The 19656-nt window shown below is 42.6% G+C and overlaps 1 protein-coding gene across 1 annotated transcript in view; it reads right to left on the bottom strand.

The window, feature by feature from the left end:
• The window catches only part of LOC101542878 (uncharacterized protein C2orf78-like), a 36313-nt gene extending 20234 nt beyond the window's left edge, over nt 1-16079 (bottom strand). Inside the window, exon 1 of the mRNA XM_055146497.1 lies at nt 15978-16079. Coding sequence (XP_055002472.1) covers nt 15978-16079 — 102 coding nt within the window. The remainder of the gene's footprint in view (nt 1-15977) is intronic.
• Between the last annotated feature and the right edge of the window lie 3577 nt (nt 16080-19656).

Below are 19656 nucleotides of genomic sequence, written 5' to 3'. Positions count from 1 at the left end.
TCAATACCCGCTATTTGTTATTTATAGGAAGCATCGTTTCTGAAGCGTGTTTATATTCAACACTGCCAAGTGACAAGCACTGTGTTCTAAGAGACAATAAGGGAAAAAGCCACCAGGGATGGCTTTCTGATAAACTACTTTTCCTACCGGTACCCTACTGGAGACGTAGTATGCTTTCTAGTCCTCTCATTTATTGAAGTAAATTGCTTCGACTTGCTCTCAGCATATTTAACATATATTCTTTCTGTTTTGATTTTAAGTCTTTCGTTCTCTCCAACATTCTATCCCAAACGGTTTCCCCTTCCTTGATAATCCCCCTCCATAATCTATTTCTTTATTTCCTATTTTATTTTCCCTCATATCCTCTTTTACTTCTTGGTTTCTTGTTGGTCAATACTTGATGAAAATCATCCTAAACTTCCTTATCTTTGATACTTTCCTCCCTACCGCTCAGCACTCCACAACTTCCCCACATCCCATTTTTTCTTATCACCTAGTTTAGATCAAAAAAAAACTCAAAGGCACATGATCATTACTTTGGAATATCACTAAATTAAAATACAGTCACTGTTATCCCGTTGCTCATTGATTTGTTCGAGCAGGCACCAGTAACGTCTCTCATTGAGAGACTTATTGTACTGTTTTCGGCATATCCAATACGCACGGGTAGCTTGCCAGGCTCTGCCGCGCGGGATTGATACTCTAGTAGCTTGCCAGGCTCTCCGAGAGGGGCAGAGGAATCGAACTCGGGCCTGCTGTGTGAAAGGCGAATGCACAACCACTGTGCTATCGCTCCAGCCCCAAATACTAAACTATAAATACAAGCAGAGAGGCCATTTCAGAGAAAACATCCTGGTATATATTTACAGTTTTCTACAGCACCTACATTTTCTGTTTCTGTCAAAGTACTGTCTCTGATTTATGTTTTTTCATGGATATCATGTAAAACTCTCTATTGAAAGGAAAAGGAAACTCAGAGAATGAACACTCATATATATATATATATATATATATATATACATACAGATATTTGAGCTTGTAAATATGTCTAAAATATAATGTAATAAATGAGGAAAAACACTTTGTATGTGAGAGAGAGAAAGTAAATGTCTAAAATCACACAGCAAGGAGCTGGAATGATGGCATAGAGGGTAGGGCGTTTGCCTTGCACTCGGCCAACCCGGGTTCAATTCCCAGCATCCCATATGGTCCCCAAAGCACCACCAGGAGTAATTTCTGAGTTCAGAGCCAGGAGTAACCCCTATGCATTGCCGGGTGTGACCCAAAAATCAAAAAATCAATCAATCAATCGATCAATAAATAAATAAATTCTAGTTGAATACTTTCTTCCATTACTACATGCTGTTTTTATTTGACTATTCAGTTTAGTTTAGGGATGAGAAATCTAATGAAAAGGTCTGAAAAATATTATTCCTTACTTGACATGGTCAGAGAAAAAGAAATATCGACGAGAGGTAGAGGAGACGATACAAGAGCACGTCTGGATAGCACAGTGGGTAGGGCGTTTGCCTTGCATGCGGCCGACCCGGGTTCAATCCCCGGCATCCCATATGGTCCCCCAAGCACCTCCAGGAGTAATTCCTGAGTGCAGAGTCAGAAGTAACCCCTGAGCATCGCTGGGTGTTACCCAAAAAGCAAACAAACAAACAAAAAAAGAGCACATCTGAACACTGAATCAGAAGACCACAAATGTCCAGTACAGATGACTGGTCAATGGTCATTAGTCACTGGTCATGGTCACTTGCGATGATCCAAATGTGTTTACAAACAACTGGATGGGAACCCCAAGATTCTACCATGTGGTGGTAGGTTTGGTAGGAGAATGAGGTCATAAAGCAGGCAGTTGAAAGGTAGAGGCTAGCCAATAAGGAGGTCAGATTTCCAAGAAGAAGACCGGATTGGATAGAGAGAGAGGTAGAATTAAGCAGGTTGGGGCTGGAGCAATAGCACAGCGGGTAGGGCGTTTGCCTTGCACGCGGCCGACCCGGGTTCGATTCCCAGCATCCCATATGGTCCCCTGAGCACCGCCAGGAGTGATTCCTGAGTGCAGAGCCAGGAGTAACCCCTGTGCATCGCCGGGTGTGACCCAAAAAGCAAAAAAAAAGAATAATAATAATTAAGCAGGTTAGGGAGATGGAATCCTATAAAATAGTTATAAGAGTTTCATCTTCCTCAGACTCTCATATTAGGGAAATACTCCTATTATACTCAACAGCTTACATATTTCAATAATAAATCAAGAAATTTACTAAATAATTATTTATATTGCACTGTTAACACTAAGTTATTACTAATATATTTTAAATAATATTCACTGTATCACTGTCATCCCGTTGCTCATCAATTTGCTCAAGTGGGTACCAATAATGTTTCCATTGTGAGACATGTTGTTACTGTTTTTGGCATATCAGATACACCACGGGTAGATTGCCAGGCTCTGCCGTGCAGGTGAGATACTCTCGGTAGCTTGCCGAGCTCTCCAAGAGGGGCAGAGGAATCGAACCCAGTTTGGCAGTGTGTAAGGCAAACGCCTTACCTGCTGTGCTATGACTCCAGTCCACTATGACCACAATTTCCAATATTTTTTTTCTTTCTCTTTTTTGTTTCTTTTTCCCTCTTTGGTTATTTTTATTTCCAAATAGAAAGTATGTAATAATTAGTGTTTTTAGTGGTCACAGGTTGGTCGACATATTCTTTTGAAAGCAACCTATTTTATCAGTGAGATTATAAGCCTGTCTATAATCTGTTCTTTTGGCTTTCATGCTGCTATATTGTGTTTTGACTTTATAATTGTTTCCCATAGACAAACTTCCTTCCTCAGAAGAGTCACTTCACTGTCAGGTCTTCACCACTGCATACAAGTATTTTCTTATATTATTACATCCAATGTCTTTTTTTACAGAGAAAAAAACCTCCTCTCAAAGCAATTTTTCAGAATTTCATTTGGCTTTGGTGTAGTTTTTGATAACATTCACTAATACTATAATCTAAATATTATATAAAAGTATAATATCAAAATACATGTTCATAGAACTATCATATAATCCAGCAACTTCACTCTTAGAAATCTATCAAAAAACACAAATATACGAAGCAAAAAAGGATATGCAAGCCTATGTTCATTGCTGCACTATTTCCACTAGTCAAAATTGAAAACAACCCAAATGCCCAACAACAGATGAGTGGATAATGAAGGTGTGGAATACACATGCAGTGAGATCCTACGCAGCTGTAAGAAAAGATGCATGGATGGGACTGAAGAGTATTGTGCCAAGCCAAGTAAGTTCGAAGGAAAAGACAAATAGTGGGTAATCTCATTTGTACACCCTACACAAAGAAACAAAGTGTGATGAACAAATACTGTCTAATGAAAACAAATCTTTAGACTCTGATAACAGAATTCAGGTTGCCAAGGAGAATGAGTGGGCTGAAAGATTCCAGTGGACTGTGGTGGAAGGCATCGGCACTTTGATGGTGGCCATGGTTTGTTACCACTCTGGCCCTAAAACGTATTAACATTTGCATGCTTGTAAATTAATGCTATCTCAACAAAAATACATTCTAATTTAAAAAAATTTTTTTCACACTCCTGCTGTAGCCAGAGAAACTGCACAGCTTCATGACTGATCTGGGAGAGAAGCCAGCAGCAGATTATCTCAGTTCCAAACCTCCTACCACATACGGCAATCCAAACTTCACAGGCTGACAGCCCAGTGGGAGCACAGAAAATCAGATGGGAAAGTTGCATGGAGACCCACCAAGCTCAGTAAGTGAAAACTGTACCACAAAAGGCTCAACTAACATCTAACAACTCAGCAAATTCTAAGCCGATAACTCTAGTAGCACCATTACAAGGCATATGTTGTAACAAGCATTATAAAGTAAACTGTGTTGTGCCTGCTAAGGGAGCAAGTCTGCGGGGCAGGTGGAAAACTGGGGCTGTTGGTGGAAGGAAGGTAGTAGGACTGGTGTGGAACATTGAACGCCTCAAACAACTTCATCGCGAACAACTTTGTAAATCACAGTGTTTGAATACGGTTTCACCACAAAAAACATTATTTTTTCACATATTTAGACAGGAAAAAATAGAAAAGATGTACTTTTTTTAAAGGCAATGAGTAACTTAAAGGAATGTGCTTTGGGAGATACTCTCAATTGCCTCCCTACAGAATGGGGCACTTAGAAGCTGGCTGCGTCTCTCTAAAGCTGTCAGACATTTCAGGGGCCAAATAAAGAGCATGATGCACACCCTGTAGTTTACTGTTGTTAGTATCATGGCAGCATTATGGGGTTTTAAGACTAACTGAAACGCTGTCACATGCTTCTGTTAAAGATCAAATGACTAGTAGAATTAAAACTCCCAGGCATAGCAAAGACAAGATACTGTCAGTTGTGTGTGCTTAAATGATGGCTGTGTGTATGAAAGCAACATAATTCTTTCCTTCTCCTTACAGTACAAATATTTTACTGATTTATTCCTTTATTCCTTTATTTATTTTCTTTTTAGATAGGGGCCACTTCTGGCACTGCTCATAGACCTAGAACATGTGCCAGGCATTTGCTCTACTATTTGAGCTATCTTCCAATATATCTTGAGCATATCCAATATAGTCCAAGCTATCTTTCCAATCCCCTATAAGAAAAACTTTTTTTGAGGGGGTGGGGACAGTCTTTGGGATCACACCTGATATTGCTCAGGGTCAACTCCTGGCTCTATGCTCAGGGGTCACTCCTGACCGTGTTTGGGATCAAACTAGAGTTGATCACATTCTAGACAAGTGCCCCAACCCCTATACTGTCTTGTATGCTAAGAAAAACTTTTTTAATTGTGAAGATAGTTTTTATTGAAACTTACTTAGAAAGATGTGAGGGGACTGAAAGAAGGACATGTTCAAGAGAAAGCATGGGCTTGTCCAGAGCAGAAAAAGCAAAATGACGAAGAGAAAAATCAGAGAGGTGTGTGTTAAAAGGAGAGTACAGTCTTGAAGAACAAGCAAAGAAAAACATTTTAATTGATTTAATTTATTCTATTAAAGCACCATGATTTACAAATTTATTCATAGCTGAGCTTTAGACATAGTGTTTCTGCACTAACCCTACCACCACTGTCAAATTCCCTCCACCAGTGTTCCCAGGTTCCCCTCACCCTGCCCCTGCTTGCCATTGTTTAAGTTTGGTTGTTAGTTTGGATATCATATCTTCAGTGTTTTTGATTCTGTGGTTTGGATATTTATCCATACCACTCCTTTACACCACCATTGTACCTGAATCCCCTTGACTCCTGCCATCATGAAGAGGATCATGAAGAGGTGGACCATACACACAATTGAATAACACGCAGCTGTGAGGAACAATTAATCCGTGCAATTCACTGCAAAGTGGATGGAACTGGGAGATACCTTGTTAAATGAAATAAGACAGAAGAGTAGGGCAAAACACAGGCTATCACTTACAAGTGGTATTTAGAATAACTGAACAAGGGAACGCAATATTTTTCAAAGGGGGTGCCTCGATCAGCCTTGACCCCAGAGTACTGGAAGAAGAACAAGGAAAGCAATCTGCGAGGTGGGGTATGGGGTGGAAAGAGATGTATGGAGGGGAAACTAGTTTTTGATTTTCACTTTTAATTTTTGGCCATACCTGGCAGTGCCTAGATGCCTAAGCACTAGGCTTTCCACCCAGGGATCAATCCTGGTGGTGCTCAAGGAGCTCTATGGGGGCCAGGTTAGCCCCATATGTTCTACATCCTATATTTTATGGTCTCGGAAAAACTTTTAAGGAACTGCTAAGATGATGCACAAGGGGAAAAATAATAAAACAAAGTCAGGATTTTGTTTTGTGATACTTACTTTATAAGAGCACCTAGTTTATTAAATACAATTCCCATCTGAGTAATGATTTCAAAAGGGAAGTAATGCAGACTAATCCTTGGGCCTGAGAGAGCTCAATGTGCTAAGCACACGTCTTGCATGTAGGAGGCCCAGGTTCAATCCCCACCACCTCTTGCCCCTACCTTCCCCCCAACACACACACACACCAAGCACTGCTAGGAGTAACATTGAAGCACCAAGACAGGAACAGGAGTAGTCCCCAAGCACCAGCAGACATGATCCCAAAGTTTAAACACACACACACACACACACACACACACACACACACACACAACTTCTTAAGTGCATAAAAGTTTAGAATCCAAAAGACCCATCTCCACCACTTACAAAATGTGAGAGAGAGATTGGCAAAGTTTCTAAATCTGTTTCTTTAAAGCTGTTGAGAGGATTATAAAACAATAGTTCTTTTAAAGCATCACATGGGGCCTAGCACATATTTTAAAGTAGAATTATAAAGTTTAACAATATAGTGTGAAAGCAAGATAGCTTGCCTTGCAAGCAGCAGACTCAGGTTCAATCCCTGAAACCACACCTGGTCCCCAAAGTTCTACTAGGAGTGATCCCTGAGCAAAGATCCAGGTGTAAGTCTTGAATACCCCCAAATGTTGCCCATAATAAACAACCAAAAAAATGGAGAGAGGGCTAGATGAAGGATATAAATCAATGTATGTGTGTACGTTGATTGAGTGAACAGTAACAAAAAATTAATCAAGGTTTGATTTAACCTACAAAGCTAGAGCTGGTGTCATGATTTTTGACTTGTACTCCAGCCACTGTGTTTCTCTAAATATTCATTTCTTTGGTACTAAAATATTTCAAGCCTCAAGGTCAAAACAGAGTTGAATGAGGAAAGAAAAAAAAATAGAAAATAGGAACCCCCAAAACATGAAAACTCTGATTCAAAAGGATATATGCATACCATTATTCACTGCTGCACCTAGTACAATAGCTAAAATGTGGTGTCCAATGACAGATGAATAGATTATGAAGATGTGGTATACATACACACAATGGAATACTATGCATCTGCAAGGAATAACATGGTCTGGTGCTTCAATTTTTAGATTTCTTGGCTAGGATCATTCATGATTCATCATTTTCTGGGCCCACAAATAAGAGGCTAATCTAGAACCATCACTACATATTAGAATTAAAAAAGGAAAAAAGGAAAGAAAAATGTCAGAGACCTAGGCTAGTGGTTAAAAATATATTTATTTCTTTGTAATTAACTTCCCATGGCCTTAACAAAACACAGAAGTTCTTGTTTCTACAGCAGGATCTTCAGCTATAAATTCAGTTCTATCTTGGAAGAAAAGAAACATTCAGAAACATTATGAGCAACTGTGAGCACTTAGGAAAATAACAGCCAAACAGAGAGAGAGAGAGCAAAAAAAGAATGTCCTGCCACAGAGGTGGGGTGGGGTGGGGGGGAGAACGGGGTGGAGGATTGTAGGAGGAAGATGCTGGGACATTGGTGGTGGAAAATGGGCACTAGTGGAGGGATGGGCACTCAACCACTGTATAACTGAAATGCAAGCTCGGAAGTTTTTAAGTCTGTAACTATACAGCGGTTGGGTGTTCGCCTTTCATGAGGCAGACCCGTGTTTAAATCCTCCGCCCCTCTCGGAGAACCCGCAAGCAACCAAGAGTATGGAGCCCTCACAGCAGAGCCTGGCAAGCTACCCGTGCGTAACGGATATGCCAAAAACAGTAACAATAAGTCTCTCAATGAGAGATGTTACTGGTGCCCGCTCAAACAAATCGATGAGCAACTGTACCTCAGGGTGATTCACTAATTAAAAATTTTAAAAATATATGTATAAAATGGCTCTGAAAAGATTTTAATATCAGATATTTTAAATAACAGACTTTTTTGAGAATTGAATCTTGTCCTGAGCAGGAAAAAAACCATAAAGGTTTTCATGAGATCTAGTCTCTGCTCAACGAGTAACTCATTATGTTCCTCAAGAAATCATGGAATTTCTTAGGCTTCATTTTCCTCCTATATAGAATTAGCCTAAAATCATGCTGGTTTCATATATATAATAGAAACATTCCTGGATGTGGTTCCAGTTCAGAAGTGTTGGACATTGGGAATACTTCAAAATGCAAATCTGAGTCCCTCTCTCATTCTTCTAGGTCAAAAAGTATAACCATCTCCTGTTCTAATGACTCCTAGAGTTTGAGAACCTTTGTGGAAAAATCTGAAAACAATCTGATAAACCTTAAAACACTGTGATGTTGTTATTATTATTAAAAATAAGAATGTTGCGTCCAGAGAGATTGGTCAAGGGCTTGAGCACATTTAATTCTTATGCTGCCTCATCCCCTGAGCATCGTTAGGAAACATCCATGAGCACCAAGGTAGAAGTAGCCCGAGAGCTCTGCTGGGTGTGGCCCCTACACAACAAAATTTAAAATTCTGCATTTGAGTACTTTAAGAACTTTCATTTACACATAAACAAAGGCTGTGTGTTCACGGTTGAGAGACAGTTTTACCTTTCACTAGTTTCTTAAATAAATGTAAGTATAGAAAAAAAAAAACAAAGTTTCGAATTAAGGCACCTATGGGTATTTAAAATGTACTATTATTTAATAATATTGTCAATAGGATTGTGAGAAAATAAATCAGATGAATAATCACTAAGGATTCTTCAAAAGAGTAAATACTCAAAAGAGTAAATATTATACTAAAGTGACAAACATATACTAATAAAGATTGGGTTTAAGATTATTTTTCTTTGTGAGAAAGGTGAAAAATACATCTTACTGGAATCTTTATGTTTTCTGGACAAGAATAACACATTCATTGTTTTGAAAAGGTAAAATGTGAAGTCAAAATAAAAAGTACATGATTACAAAGGATTCATTTCAACTTAGAACAGAAGCTTTCAGTTGTAATAATTATAGGAAGTCTGTGAGTTCTAATAAATAGAATCAAGTTAAGAATGATAATATGCTAAGAAAATTGAGAGGTGGTACTAAGATTGTTTTTCTATTTTACATTCTAAGTAAACCAAATAAGACATACTAAATAAAGTATCTTTGAATACAAATATTTTTTGAATGAATACAAATGTTTTTAGCTCAAATTTGTCTTCATACCTCATTTATTACTTTTAATTAGAGGAACCCAGTATTTCAGCCCCTGACAAATCAGAAGTTACTGAAATTCTGTGGAAAAAAAGGGAAAATAGGAAGTAGTGGGTGAAATGGGCCGGTTTGGACCATTCTGAAAATGTCTGGGCATTAGAACCTTGGTGGCAGGCTTGCTGTCTACACTGTGACACTGTGACACTGTCTTCCTGAAAGCTTACAGTACCATAAACCAATACAATGTTTTGTTTTGTTTTGTTTTGTTTTGTTTTTTCAAAAAATAAGTGACTCTTCAAACGCTCTGCCAGAAAAAGTCTTTAATTCAATTACATTTTTTAAAATTATCCTTTATTTACATAAGGGGTCTATGTAGCAAAAGACACACACACAGAAAAGCGTGGCTATGGCCCAACAGACAAGGCAGGGCGGTGGCAGGCTGTCTGGGCCTGCTGGCGGAGGAGGGCACTGGGTGGGGGCAGAGTAGGAGGGAGCGTCCACATCAAGGAGTCAGCTCCAGTTGGATCCACCACCTTTGCTCATGGCTCTGGGGGGTGGACTGGGGGATGCAGTTAATGGGACCTCGCTGTTAACGGGAGCAGGGATCCTCATGAACCCTGCCACCTGGCATAAGCACCACTCCCGGGACCACAGAGAACACCCACTGAGGGACGAAGACAGGAGGCCCAGGCTGGGAAGTGCAACTCGGGGTGAAGGCCAGGGAGGAGCTCTGCGGTGGCTGGGAAATGTTCAGACCCTGCAGTGGCTGACCCTGCTCTCCCGAGCCAGTTCCATAGGGGTGTCCCACTCTGTCTCTGCCAGACTCTGTCTGAGACTTGACCCGGGCATGGATGATGCCTCTCTTCAGATGCACTTTGCGCTCTAGCTGCCAACATAGGGCATGGGACATCTGTCCATCTCTTCTATGACAGACAGCAGGTCTATGTAGGTGTTCTGGGTGCACTGGGTGACTTAATTGCCTGCACATAGCCCATGGAAGGTGACCCCAAATCTTTAAACAACAGCCTGACTTGAGCTACAGCTCCCAGCGCTGAGCCCTACAGCCATGGGCCACTTCTGGCTGTAGGGAACATGGAACCAGGCCCAAGTGCTGAGCCCAGGGTGATGCTGGGGCAGGGAGCAATGTGTCTGTAGGAGAGCCCCAAATCCTGGGTATGGCAGACACTAGCCTCAGCTCCTCTGGGGTTGGCTGCCTGGGAGCTCAGCCTTGCTCTGATTTCCATTAAAAAATAACTGTACAATAGAAAAGACATCGAGCTGCTGAATTCCCCCACGGAGACTGGTCTCTAGGCCGAGCACATTCCCCTGACTACCCTCCACACCAAAGACCCAGCTGCCCAACCCATGCCCGGCATCCTCTGGTACAGAACCGGCCCAGTGCCACAACTAAACCTCATCAAGCCACTGAAACACCAAATCATTGCAACTGTACAGCTCCTGACACCTCCAGATTTCATAGCAATGAGAGTCTGGGATGAACAAAGCAAATCTGATGCAAAAGTTGTATAGAAGCCCACCATACTCAATGAGTGAAAACAATACCACAGAAGGTAAACCGACCAGCTTAGAAGATTCTCAGTGGCTGTGAGATTTAATGATTCTCACAAATTTTCCTTTATTGATCTGTATCACTGTCGTCCCATTGCTCGTCGATTTGCTTGAGCGGGCACCAGTAACATCTCCATCGTGAGATTTGTTGTTACTGTTTTTGGCATGTTTTATGAAAATTCCATTTGTGATTTTTTTGTAATAAGTGATACAAATTAAATGTCTGTGCCTGATAAGGGAGCAGGCTTGGAGGATAGGTGGGTAATTAGGACATTCATGGAGTGAAGGTGAGTGAAGGTCACACTGGACGTGGACTGGTATTGGAACACTGAATGTCTGAAACAATTGTATTATGAACAACCTCGTAAATCACAGTGTTTACATTTAATTTTTTTTTTGCTTTTTGGGTCACACCTGGCCCTACCCGCTGTGCTATAGCTTCAGCTCCATACATTTAAACAATTTTTAAGAAAAAAATGAATGAGGGAAATTTGTACTAGTGGTTGCTTATGGGGGTGGAGTAAGTGGCCGGGGAGGAGGTGGGAAGGAGAGTAACTTTTTACTATGTTCCTTTTCTATGCCTTGGATTTGTTGCCTATAAAAATGTGAGCAGGGGCCGGAGCGATAGCACAGCGGGTAGGGCGTTTGCTTTGCACACAGCTGACCCGGGTTCGATCCCCGGCATCCAATATGGTCCCCCAAGCACTGCCAGGAGTAATTCCTGAGTGCAAAGCCAGGAGTAACCCCCTGAGCATCGCTGGGTGTGACCCAAAAAGCAAAAGAAAAAATGTGAGCAAAAATTTATATTAATAATTAATTTGGAGAAATATGGATAAAAACAAAGGAATTCATGGACAAAGCAGAAACTTCTTACTTTGCAACTATTCCCTATGTGATTGTCAAAGAGGTGGTTTTATTCGTAAGCTGTAATATTTAAAAAATTAAATTGTATGTCCATACTTTATAATATACATGATTACTTAAGGTTAAGAAGCAATGGGTTATTATGAGAAATTATCCCCTAACAGAAACCCCCAGGTTAGGATTATTCTTCAAGGCAAACATGCACCTAGGAAAGAATAGTAGGCAAGTATAGAATAGATGATAAAGTATCTGCCAGCTGCAAACTTGTGTCAGGCAAACATAGACTAATACTCTTTAGGGTCCTTTAGGGTACAATAGGGCCAAAAATTGAATAGGAAACTGTTTCCACCTGATCTATTTATGTATTTATTTCAGTTTATAGGCCAGACCTGGCCATGCTCAGGGCTTCCTCCTGGCTCTGCACTCAGGAATCACTCCCGCAGGAGGGAGCTCGGTCACCTGGGTGCAGGGCAGGTGTCCTGCCCACTAATCTCTCTTGCCCAAACAGCTTTATATTTTAAGGATTCCTATTGATTTTCTGTGAACTACACTAGCCTCTGATCTCCATGTGCCTAGGGCTTGTTGATGGACTTACTAACTGGCCTTGATGTCTGCCAACTTCAACAATGGCTCACCTGTTGGGCTCTGGTGAAGTTGGGGGAGCAATATAGCATTGTATTGATCTGCCTGTGAGACCACAGATGGCTGCCCAGGTGACCCTTAAGCCTGGACAATCCAGGTGTTTTTCTGCTTATGTGTTTGTTTCATTCTCTGAGAATGACCACTGTTGGATGGAGGCTGAAAGTCATGTTTGGATTTGGCAGATGAGAAACAATTTAGACAGATTACAAGCAATTGTTGTGATAAACAAGTTACACTATTAGAAAATCCCAAGGGGTATGGGATAGTTGGGGATTCATAAAGGGAGTCAGAATGAACCAACAGAATTCTGAAGCAATTGTAATTTCAAATAGTGTCATCATGGATCAAAGTGATAGTCCAGTTCATGAGACATTTGCCTTGACACGGTGAATCTGGGTTCAATCCCTGGCATCCCAATCCATATGGTCCCTTGAACCCTTGAGGATTGTCCTCATACATGGCAAACATCCTACTTGCTCCACTCTCACTCCAGCCCCAGAAATGTCTCTGTGTGTTTTGTGTGTGTGTGTGTGTGTGTGTGTTTGGGCAGTCTCAGAGGTACTCAAATACTCCTACCTCTGTGCTCAAGAGTGAGTCCTGGTGGTTCTCATGGGACCATATGTGGTGCTGGAGATAGAACCAGGTTCATTCACATGCAATATTATATTATTATTATATTGCTCAGTATTATTGCCCTATATTACTGCTCAGTCCCTGGAGCAGAAATATTGTTTAGAAGTGAAGAAAACAAGAGCCAGTAGGAGCCAGTTCAAAGACAAAATCAGAAAGTTTGCTGATGAAGGATCAACCAAGGCTATGTGTTGTTTTTCAAATAGAAAATATTTTGCAATTTCTAATTAGTAAAAGGAAGAGACAGAGAGAAAGAAAGAAAGAAAGAAAGAAAGAAAGAAAGAAAGAAAGAAAGAAAGAAAGAAAGAAAGAAAGAAAGAAAGAAAGAAAGAAAGAAAGAAAGAAAGAAAGAAAGAAAGAAAGAAAGAAAGAAAGAAAGAAAGATTAAGTAGTAGAGGGAGGGAGGGAGGGAGGGAGGGAGGGAGGGAGGGAGGGAGGGAGGGAGGGAGGAAGGAAGGAAGGAAGGAAGGAAGGAAGGAAGGAAGGAAGGAAGGAAGGAAGGAAGGAAGGAAGGAAGGAAGGCAGGCAAGCATCCTACCACCTTACTGTCTGTCCTCCAGTATTGGTGCTTCTGTACAACAGGAACCTGCTCTCTCACATCAGGTTGCAAAGCCTCCCCTACTTCTCATCTCTCCTGGACCAGTGACCAGTCTATTGAGGTCAGTGCTGCGGGAAAGGTTGTTGTTTTTTTTTCTGAAGTAAGTAAGGTCTTGAGTTTGTGGGTCTTTCCAAGGGTGGGGGGCTTGGCGGGCCTGATGCTCTAACACAGGATGCCTTGGTCCCTGTCCTGGAGCTCTTGGCCTGGACATCACAAGGGTCAAACCCCTAAACTCACTCTGATGGGCAGTGCCCCAGCCTGTAAAACTAGAGACCCAGTTGTCATCCGTCCTTTCGTCGGCTGCCCAGATACTCATAGCCTCTGGCCAGGTGGGTGGGGTTTCAAAATGAAACTCATTTTTTATTATTGTATTTTTGTTTCAATTTCTGTACCACATCTGAAAATGCTCAGGGCTTCCCCCTCGCTCTGCACTCGGGAATTTCTGCTAGCGGGGCTTAGAGGACCCTAAGGGATGCCAGGGGTCATCTGGGTCTACAGTGTGCAAGCAGCTTTCTACCCACATTACTGTCTCTTGCTCCAACTTCTGTCTTTCTTTTTTCCCCAGTCAAGAATATCTGCTTCAAGGCCCTTAGTGATAGTACAGTGGGTAGGATTTTTTTTTTTTTTGCATGTGGCCAGCCTGGTTTCGATCTCTGGCATCCCATATGGTCCCCTGAGCAACAGCAGGAGTAATTCCTGAGAGCAGAGTCTGGAGTAAGCACTGAACATCGTCATGTGTGACCCAAAAAGAAAAAAAAGAATATGTACTTCTTAAAGACAATGAGCTTTCATCAACCCCTCGTTTCATCTCTCCTGACCAGGCTACCCCCAGTTGTTGTCGTGAGTACTGCTGGTAAAGGAAGATACTTGATTTCTTTTGGGGGGTGGAGGGTGGATAGGAGCTTTGCTTAGGGCTCACTCCTGGCGTGCTGGAAATAAGTTATTTCGAAGGGGCCAGAACAAGAGTACGGCAAGTAGGGCGCTTATCCTGCAAGCCGTCAACCCAGGTTCTATGTATATCTGGCATCTCATATGGTCCCTGAGCCCCACCAGGACGTATCCCTCATCCCGGATCTAGGAATAATCCCTGAGTGCTGTTGGTTGTTGCCCTCAAATGAAACACACACACAGGCTGTGTGTATTCACACCAGCTGGCAGGCTGTCCTGCTAGGCAAGAGCAGAAGCCTTCCAGCAGAAGCACAGGCTTTTGATTAGGTAAATCCACATCCTGGCTGACCTGTTATTTTAATAAGCACCTAAAAGTTAGTTTAACTCACCAGGCCCATATCCTGGCACCCAGTAAATTTCTGTAAGCACTGCAAAGCAAACATTGATAGAGAAGTGAGAAAAAGTGATTACACAAAGCAGTCATCTCTTGATCTCTAACCAACTCACTATTGTGGACCCTAAGACATTGTTTTACTCTGTGACTAGAAGGCACCCTTGTACAGGGGTTACAAGAAATTCAGTATGCTAGGATGCTTATTGAACAAAATCACTCATTCAAACTAAAGTTCTAAACTAAGTAAATATTATATTTTAATGTAACAAATGTCAAATCATCATAGACAAGCAATAGGACATTTCTGAAAAAGAAACTTTCTCCTGCATACCCACTGTACAGTTGTTCTTCACCACTGGTTCAAATTTAGAAGAATTTAATTTTTGCTGCATAATTCATCTACTACTAAGTGGCTACTCAGCTGCACAGCACTGAAGGGACTCTTTTTGCTTTTTGGATCACACCTGGCAATGCTCAGGTTTACTCCTGACTCCATACTAAGGAATTACTCCTGTCGGTGCTTAGGGGACCATGTCAGATGTTGGAAATCGAACCTGGTTTGGCCGCATGCAAGGCAAATGCCCTACCCGCTGTGCTATCACTCCAGCTCCTGAAGGGCCATTTTATTTGTGCAGCTGATCCATTATAGGTCCCAGGTGAATTCAGTGCATTGCTGAATTTGAGCACTGTTTGAAGAGTTGCTGGGCACAGAGTGGAATAGCTTGAGAACACCAATGGCTATGAACACACACAAACACACACAGGAATATTGCTTACACATGTAATACTTTGCCACTCATCACCAATTCCTGAGTCCCCTTCTGCGTCATCCCAGAACCTCATTCTGGGCCAGGTGATTCAGTTGGCTTCTAGCTCTTCCCGTAATGGAGATCATGAAAAGTTGAAGTTACTCCAACAACTGGAAGTTCAGTGCAACGTAAGCAAAAATCAGGGGTCAGACAGTCCAGCAGGGAAGTAGCTGACCCAGTTTCCATCCTTAGCACCCCAGAGATTCCCGGAGCCCAGTGTGGAGTGATCCCCAAGCAGTCAGGAATAAGACCTCAGCACTACAGAACGTGCCCCAAAATGAATTAGTAAACATAAAACAGCATGATAGCTGAATATTAGCACCAAGTGATTTATGAGCAATATTTTTGGGGGGTGGTGTTTGGTGGGTCAGGTCTGGGGCATAGTCCTGGTGGGAATTTGCAAAGGAATCTTTGTGTATTTTATTTCCTTAAGGAAAACAAAGACTTGACTCCATATGCCCTCTGTTCAGTGTGTCACTCTCCATCTATTCCAGACTTTGAGACCCACCAGAGGTCCTGGTGATCTGATCCAAGACCAGAGATGGGGAAAAAAATTTACTTTCTTGACCAGAAAGTACCTGGTCAGGAACATTTGGAGCCTGGCCCTTTAAGAATCTGATCGGAAATGTAGGTGACCTCATGAAATCCAGTTTGGGTCGAAGTTTCCAGTCAACTGCCATTGTTGTAAGTGTGTGTGCACGTGCGTGTGCGTGCGTGCATGTGTGTGTGTGTGTGTGTGTGTGTCTTTAATGTTTTTGGCCAAGCCTATTTTTGCATTTTGACCCTGCTTGTTCAGTGCTCAGTTGTTACTCTCTGCCGTTTTCACTGGACCAGTGGTGTGGAATTGACCTTGGGGTGGCTGTGTGCAAGACTGGCACCTCCAGGAACCTTCTAGTATAGCGTCCTCACATTTTATAGATCCGATTGCCTTAGAGTGACGTCTAGAGTGATTTCTCCACGTCAGCAAGGAGGGCACGTGGAGAGAAATCGAGGCTGGTTCCTCCTGAGGGAAAGTCCTGAGCCCCATTAGGGCTCTGAGGGGTCCCATCCTCACAGCCTGGGAATGGGGAGGAGATGGGCCCTGACTCCCGCTCCCCTGTGTGTTGGCTCAGGGCGCAGTTTCATTCCCCGGCGTGGACGTGAGATTCTCCCCGGCATGGACATGCCTGGACACTGATCAGAGAAAGCTCTATAGGGACATGATGCTAGAGACTTACCAGCACCTGCAGGCTGTGGTGAGAGCAATGTGGTGCTGACTGTGCCTGGCCAGACCCGCATGGGCACCCAGCAACCATGCTGGGCTGTGTGTTCTCAGACTTCGTGATTCTGACAGGCCCGGGTCATTGAAAGCAATGCAAATCACAGTTTCTCAAGTTCTTTTCTTTTTCTCTGATTTTGTTGATTGGCCACACTTGGCAATTGTCAGGCCTTACTCCTGAGATGCAGGGGCTCTTCAGGTCAGCCATGTGCATGGTATAGTGCCCCACGTACTGTACTCGTATCAGGTTCCTCTAAATAATTCCTTCCATTGTTAAATCAATTTACTTCTTGTACTACCCTTCAGTATGTTTGTTTTGGTTTTCCTTTTTATTAGCATCTTATTTATTTAGCTTTTGGGGTCATACCCAGCAATGTTCAGGGCTTGCTTCTGGCTCTGCACTCAGGAGTTACTCCTGGCAGTGCATGGGGAAACAATGTAGGATGCCAGGGATCAAACCTGGATTGGCCGTGTTGGCCTCACAGGCAATTTCATAGTGAAGAAAATTTATTAATGTGTGAAATGTGGAAGGTGTATTACCATTACTCAAGTAGTTATAGTCATAGGAACATTCATAGTGGAGAGAAGCCTTATGTTTGTAAGGAATGTGGGAAGTCCTTCACCAAGAACTCAGGCCATAGTAGGCATATGAAAATACAAAGTGGCGAGAACACTTAAGAGTGTACAGAATGAGAAGGCCTTTGCGTTCCCCTGAAGCCTTAGGAAACATAGAAACATTCATACTGGATGACTCCATCCCTAATAATAATCCCAAGTTCAGAAGCAACCCCTTCAAAAAATAGAGTTTTGCTTGAACAAGGTTGATCGGGTGTTGCAAAAGGGCAGTCGAACATGTGACAAGTTTCCGGTGACTTCAGTACTGTGAGGGAAAGGTAGTTGTTGATGATTACACTTGCCTTGGCATGCTAATGATTACTATTCTCTATACCACTGTCCCAGCATTTGGACTTCACATGTATGTTAACTTGTAAATAATGGATGTTAGTGATGGAATCCAGGTGGAAATTGATTAAATAGGAACTAAGTAAATGGGTACAAAAATCACCCCTCGATCGTAGCTGTCAGTGTCTCAGTCTTTTGCGGTAACACCAACCGGTACACAGGATTTAATCTTGGCTTTGCACTCAGGAATTACTCCTTAGGTGGTTGGTGGGGGGGGGGGCCCTATGGAATGCTGGGAATCGAACCCTTGTTGGTTGCATGCAAGGCAAATGCCCTGCCCACTGTGCTATCGCTCCAGCCCAGTGTCTCATTTTTTGCTCGGACTCTGGCTTCACTCAGGCCCTGGTTTGCAGGGTTTATTGTAGAAATCAACCAGGATGTTGCAGTAAATCCTTGGGACTGGAAAAATTGGCAAACCTCCATCCTTCAGGCCTGTTATGTTTGAGGATCCACGCCTGATTTGCTCAGGCCATACTCTTGTCTCTGAGCTCATCCATACCTGCGGGGGAAGACACAGGTATCGTTATGGGGATCTGGACTTGGAGTCCAGATCAGTCTTGTGCAGTCAAGGAACTTCCCCCTGTATCGGCTCTGCACTCCTTGTATTCATATTTGTATTAGATTTACCTAAGCATTGAGGATAAATATTTCTGAAAAGTTTAGGATAATGGCCCTGTCAATGCTCTTTAATAGGGTGGATTGGAGATAGTTGAAATGGACTTGACTATGCATAGAAAGATTTCTGATGGTTCTATGAAAGGGTGGAGTGGGCCCCTTGAGCAAAATGTTTTACAAATGGTGGGAACCTGGGGGAGCGCCCAAACGCCCATCTTAGCAGGCAACAGCATCGACTGTGATGACTAACAGTAAAGGGTGGTCACATTCCTGGATTCCACTCTCCTCATTTCAGTTATATTAGGAGAAAAGATGACAAATCATTGCTTTTGGAAGTGGTATAATCTCAACCCCACTAGTCACTAGAATGATTAAAACCCTTTTTGGTCTGTCCAAAAGACCAAGTCTACAAAATGATCCAGTACAGTTTGGTTCTCATTAGCTCCTATGCACCACCATTTTTAGGGTTGGTCCATACATGTTATTTATTTATTTATTGAAGTATGTTTTATGTAATTTATGCCATACTTGGCAGTTCTTAGGAGTTTGTCCTGGCGTTGGTCTGGATGCTGGAATGGAACTCAGAGAAACCGTGTTCAATACAAGCATTAAGCCAAAATACTATTCCCCGGCCCCAGACTCTTGGTTGAAAACTTGTTTCTAAAGCTGCTTCCTGGGGTTTCCTTGTAGGTGAGAATTCTCTGCTTGCATGTTTTCAAGGGGTAGAGTGTTCACTGTACAGTGCCCTCTAATGTTCTTGCCAGCTTTCGGTCCTGTCCAGTGTCTCTCCAGCTCTCTGGGTTGCTGCTAGGCCAGTTCCTCTGCAGCTTCAGGGCTGGCTTCAGAGTCACTGCTTTCATCCCCATCTTGATGGATGACTTCCTGGAGAAACTCATTATCCCTTGAGCCATTTGTCTGTTGTGCCTTGAATCAGCCTGCTTCCGTTTTTATGATGGATGTGTGTGTGGGAACACTGCTTCCATGTTTGACCAGTACAGGATAAGGGGACTCCACCCTAACTGACTGCCGTGGCAGCTAGAGTGACTTGGGTCCCAGGTTATGTCTCCCCTATTTTGTCCTTCCCCCTTTGGAGAGCCTTGCCTGCTCTGTCATATAGTCCTGAATTCCTCACTGTTATTTGCAGTTCTGGGCATGCCCCGGTCCCAGGGAGACGGAGCAAAGGATCTCGGGTTTTTGGGCTCAAGACACTTTTACCTGTTATGAGAGGTATGTGCAATGACGACATTCAGCGTCCCCTTCTCCCTAGAACATGGGGTGTGGGGTGCAGGGGGTGTAAGTTTAGTGTTTTGGGCTGAAAGCAGGGTCACTCCTTTGGGTCCCACTGGTTCTTTGCTCAGTTGTTACTCCCCACAGTGCTCATAGGAGCAGTGACTGGGATGTCCTTGGAGTGACTGTGAGCA

Source organism: Sorex araneus, chromosome 8 (assembly GCF_027595985.1).
Source record: "Sorex araneus isolate mSorAra2 chromosome 8, mSorAra2.pri, whole genome shotgun sequence".
Lineage (NCBI taxonomy): Eukaryota > Metazoa > Chordata > Mammalia > Eulipotyphla > Soricidae > Sorex > Sorex araneus.
Note: the sequence above shows the minus strand (reverse complement) of the source record. Positions and strands in the feature narration are given on the sequence as shown.